We start from the raw sequence: 5,199 nt of genomic DNA on the forward strand, positions 1-5,199 counted from the left end.
TTTTTTTTTTTTTTTTGTGTGGTCAGGTAGCAGTGCTTTAACTGCTGCCTGCTAAGAGAGCTGCTTTTTCGTACTTTCAGGTTCAGTTTGGGGAGCTGCTTTAGTCTGCGTTGCAAACACATTAGTTTTTATAGAATCATAGAATGGTTTGGGTTGGAAAGGACTTTAAGATCATCTAGTTCCAATCCCCCTGCCATGAGCAGGACCACACACTAAACCATGTTGCCCAAGATTCCATCCAGCCTGGCCTTGTACACTGTTAGCGATGGAGCATTCACAACTTCCTTGGGCAACCTATTCCAGTGCCTCACCACCCTCACTGTGAAGAACTTCTTCCTTATATCTGATCTAAACTTCCCCTGTTTAAGTTTGAACCCGTTACCCCTTGTCCTACCACTACAGTCCCTCCCCAGCATCCTGCTAGGCCCCCTTCAGATACTGGAAGGCTGCTCTGAGGTCTCCACGCATGCTTCTCTTCTCCAGGCTGAACAGTCCCAACTTTCTCAGCCTGTCTTCACACAGGAGGTGCTCCAGTCCTCTTATCATCCTCGTGGCCCTCCTCTGGACTTGCTCCAACAGCTCCATGTCCTTTTTATGTTGAGGACACCAGAACTGTACACAATACTCCAAGTGAGGTCTCACAAGGGCAGAGTAGAGGGGCAGGATCACCTTTGACCTGCTGGTCACGCTTCTTTTGATGCAGCCCAGGATACGGTTGGCTTTCTGGGCTGCAAGCGCACACTGAAGCTGGCTCATGTCAAGCTTCTCATTAACCACCACCCCCAAGTCCTTCTCCGCAGGGCTGCTCTGATGTAATATAAAAAAAGGTTTTGAAATTGAATTATGCTACTTTTTTCATCTTTTTCCTTCATGGTGTGTGCTTGGGTTATAACTTGTATATCTTATGGTTGAGCAAATCCATTTTTGTGTCGAGCAAAGCATGCAGTTCGAACTCAATGGGATTCATGGACTCAGTTCAGGCTATTGATGGTGTCTGAGTTGTTTGCAGAAGTCAGAATGGGCATTGTCTGTCAACACACTGCGCCTTGGTCACTTGAAGCTTGGAGTCGATGTGCAGTCTACATAATTAGTTGCAATGATTGAGCCCTTTTGTTCTTGAAAGTCTAGAAATGAGCTTCAGTCCTGCTGTGCTTGAAGTCTGGGAAAAGGGGGAGTGCTGCCTGTTGGAGCAGAAATGGAAATCTTGATGGAAATGGAAAACTTATTAATTCTTTTTCTTTTCTTACATGTCCTAATATTCAGGAAAATATTTTAACATAGATGTCAATTTAGGTGAGGAAACTGGTAAACTCTTCATTGTATAAATGCATTTTTTAAAAAGAAATATAGGCCTTCACTGTTTGAATGGCAGCTCTTGTGAGAGACCTGGGAAAGCAGATTTTGAAATGAATACAGAGGTTAAGAGATTTGTCGTGATATTGTAGTAAATTGGAAACTAGTGAGAAGCTACGTTTGCACTAGACTGTGCTTCCAGTGCACAGTAAGTGGTGAATTCTCCCAGGTGTTAATATCTAGAGCAACTTCTTGTCACTTGTTGGTTGGATCACAAATGTGTTGTGTGCAGTGGAGTTGTGAAATCAACACCTCTTTGTGTAGCCAGAGTGTAAGCTCTTGCTCATCTTTGGGTATCAACAGAAAGTATGCAAAGGCAAGGAAACATGTGGTTAAGTCATAGCCATATACTGATTTCATCCTAAGTGGGTTTGGGGAAACTTTTTGTTGCTCTTACTTTTGAGAACATGAACCTCTTTGGTTTGTTTGTTTAATGTAGGATGGACGCAACCCTGAAAGAGCTGACCAGCTTAGTGAAAGAAGTGTACCCAGAAGCACGGAAGAAGGGCACTCACTTCAATTTTGCAATTGTTTTTACAGATCTCAAGAGGCCTGGGTATAGGTAAATGGCATTTCTTTTTGGGGTTAATAGGAGACTTGAGGCAACAGAGCAATATATTATTTTTCATTAACACTGATTTAAAAGTTCAGGGCCCATATATCTGTTCTCGACAACAGGCTGTGTGATGACTGCTGCAAACTTTACATTGATCATTGTTGTTAATGTGCTCCCAAAGCAATGTGTGCTTGAGGCTTTGGTCGCTATTGGCAGCCACCAGAACACTGACCTCCAGCTTGAGATAAAGCTATTCCTGTTGATAGGAGACCTGGTGGCTCTGGCATCTGAACATGCATTTCAGTTTCAGCAGTGGTCTTGTTGCAGAGACTGATCTTCCAGGATGGTATGAGCTAACCTTTGTAAGCAACCAGTGGATGTATCCTGCTTTGTAATCTGTGGGGTCATCCTCTGTGCCTGGATGGAAGGGATTGTGGGGTTCTCTCTAGTATTTAACTTAGTAACAGTAGAAGGTTCTCTCACTCCTCTGTCCCATCAAAAAGAGGACTTGGTGTAGCTCTTCCTGATGCACCTGGTACTGGAGAGAAAAGCCCCAGCATCGTGTGTGTGTCACCGAATACAGCGCAGACGATGGCTTGGGAAGGCAGTTATGAGCAGATACAGTTCCTGTTCTGCACATCCAGGGAGATTTGCCTCTTCTTACTAACGTGCCTTTCCTTTCCTGCACACAGGGTGAAGGAGATCGGCAGCACCATGTCAGGCAGGAAGGGCACAGATGATTCCATGACATTGCAGTCTCAGAAATTCCAGATAGGAGACTACTTGGATATAGCAATTACTCCTCCAAATCGTGCACCACCCCCATCAAGCCGCATGAGACCATACTAAGCCGCTGCTTCTCCGTATGGCTGTCTTCTGTCTATTCCTACTTGCTGTTTAAAGCAGGCTTATTTTTTTTGCTTTTGTTGCTAAGCAGGAACATCTGAAGACAAAGCTAAGCATCAGAAATGAAAGTTAACTTTTAAACCTTAACTTTTAGTTTGTTTAGAAGAAACATTTCTCTATAGCAGTGCCATCATCCTATCCCTGAGTGTTATAGTTTGAACAGGAAGTTAGTGTGTCCAGTGTTTCAAGATTTCCATGAAATATGACCAGAAGGATTACAGGTGTTCTGTAGTTCTGTCTTGTTTGGAATAAAGATGGATGTTATTGATCTTTTGATGGTGTGGTGGTGGTTGGTTTTGTATTTGTTAAAGTGGAAGTCAGCTTTTAAGCAGAAGTTGAAAGGAGCGGCAGAACCATTATCTGGTATCTCCTGGGCTCGAGGAGTAGAGGGAGGTGGCCTAATAGGGATTCCCTTTAGAGGAGGTTTTCTTAAATCACTGCTGGCTGGATTTTGGAGGATGAGCATGTGAGCAGTGTGGTCAAAGGCAGTGCTGCTCTTCCCTTCTGATGTAGGTATGTTGACAGAGGGAGTGTGAGGGGAGCCAGGGCAGACCCCTGTGGCTTGCAGGGGTTGCTCCAGCTTGTGTCGAAATGATGCCAGTTCACAGATCAGGAGTGATCTGGGTGACACGAGTATATCCGAGGGTGCTGAGGAGCTGGTGGCCTTACCAGAGGAAGATGTAGTTCAGTGCACTTGCACATCAGCCTTACTTGAGTTCTGGAGAACTAGTGGTACCTTTAGAACCAGAAAGTATAAAGCTGTCTTTGAAGGTCTTGCTTTTCTTAGAACAGTGGTCTCCAAACTTTTTTCATCACATAGCCCTGTTGATAAAAAATTTCTGAGTGTGCACCCCCGAACTTATTTATAAATTACATCTAATACTGTACTGGTGTGTACATTAAGAACTACACCAAAATCGGTGTAAAAAGAAGGATGAAATACTGCTCGTGTGCGTTCCACTTTGCTTTGTCTTTGGCTTGCCTCGTGCACCCCTTTGGAGACACCTGTCTCAGAAGGTGGGAGTAGCTGCAGAGGCCTGGCCAGAAGACATTTGGTGTTCTCAGGTCAAGGCTGACTAAGGAGCAGACAACTATTCCTTACTGAAGACACAGCAACAGGTGCTCTGCCCTGAGGTGCTCTTGCCTGCAGTTCAGATGAACTGAGGAGGTGAGGCGGGTCTGTGTTCTGGCAGTACATGTGGGAGTCCTCACCTTGGCCACCAGGTGGTTCCTGACCAAGCAAACCCGTGGGGTGGATGCAGCTGGTTGCATACCTGGATCTCCTGGGCTGCTGATGACAAACAATATAATGTCAGGATACACCAACCAAGAAGACAACACCCAGTTTTGACTTCCAGAACTCCAGGGAAGGCCAGTACTGTGGCCTCTTTCCCTTGGTTATCTTCTATGTATCTAATGACTATGTAGGATTTTTGATCCTACACTGACCAGTCTGAGCTGCGTAAATCTTGCTGCTTAGCCTGCAGTGAGGTGGCTTTTCACAAACACTTTATGTTTGTATTGAGCACCACTTTCACAATTTACTTCAACCATTGGGTGTAGGGACAAAGCCAAGGAGCTGTGAGGAGTCAAGGTTCAAGGCTGTTCCATGCTAAAAGGTACTGATGAAGCTGGAGGGTGTTGGGGGTGTTCAGCAGCTTCTGGAATCTCAGAATGGACAAAGGGGTGGCCAAGGAGTCTTGCTTATCCATAGGGAATCTGGAGTGCTCGTCTGTGTAATGTTACCTGGTACCTTATTGAGGAGCAGGAGAAAGAAGGGGTAACTCATCTCCCAGTAAATCAGTGCAACATGGGAGGTTGGGGCTGTGGCTTTCCGTAGCTCAGTGCTTGCCAGTTTCTTCTGCTGCTGCAGGGGGACATCTTGAAGACATGCAGTTGCTCCATGGTGCACAGCAGGCTCCAGCTGTACCTGGGGTGAGCCTGGAAGTGGCAGTGGAGCTGGTCTAGTGTGGCCAGAGGTGAGATGGGTGGGATATTTTGACAGGGTGAAGGCAGACACCTCTGGAGTGAGGGAGGGGGCACGCCACAACACTGCTGCTGTGAGGAGCTCACATGTTGTAATAGCTCAGTGACTGCTGTGGCACCAGGAGCAGGTTTGGTCAGGCTTGGGCCCCCTGCCCCCCGAGTGCTGTGTCATGATTATCAGCTTTTGGCACCTTATAGACCCAGGCAGACAGAATGAAGACTGCTGCTGTGTGGCCTGCTCAGCACAGGGCATCACCTGTGCTGCAAAATGAGGTGAGCCCTGCAGCAACCAGCATGTGATTACAGAACTGCACAGCCCTTCCCAAGGGCAAGAAGGGACACAGGAACATGGGCATTTCCTCATTTTTGGGTCCTGGTTTTTGCTTTAATTGCATTTA

At 46.1% G+C, this 5,199-nt stretch overlaps 1 protein-coding gene across 1 annotated transcript; it reads left to right on the plus strand.

Moving 5' to 3' along the window:
- Window positions 1-1,792: 1,792 nt before the first annotated feature.
- On the plus strand, window positions 1,793-3,085 carry SAP18 (Sin3A-associated protein, 18kDa; the record flags this gene model as incomplete). Its single annotated transcript, XM_010024206.1, has 2 exons — window positions 1,793-1,915; window positions 2,602-3,085. Coding segments are annotated over 2 exons (280 nt in total), but the record flags the coding sequence as incomplete, so codon positions are not given.
- Between the last annotated feature and the right edge of the window lie 2,114 nt (window positions 3,086-5,199).

This window comes from Nestor notabilis, unplaced genomic scaffold, assembly GCF_000696875.1.
Source record: "Nestor notabilis isolate BGI_N333 unplaced genomic scaffold, ASM69687v1 scaffold23621, whole genome shotgun sequence".
Taxonomy (NCBI): Eukaryota; Metazoa; Chordata; class Aves; order Psittaciformes; family Psittacidae; genus Nestor; species Nestor notabilis.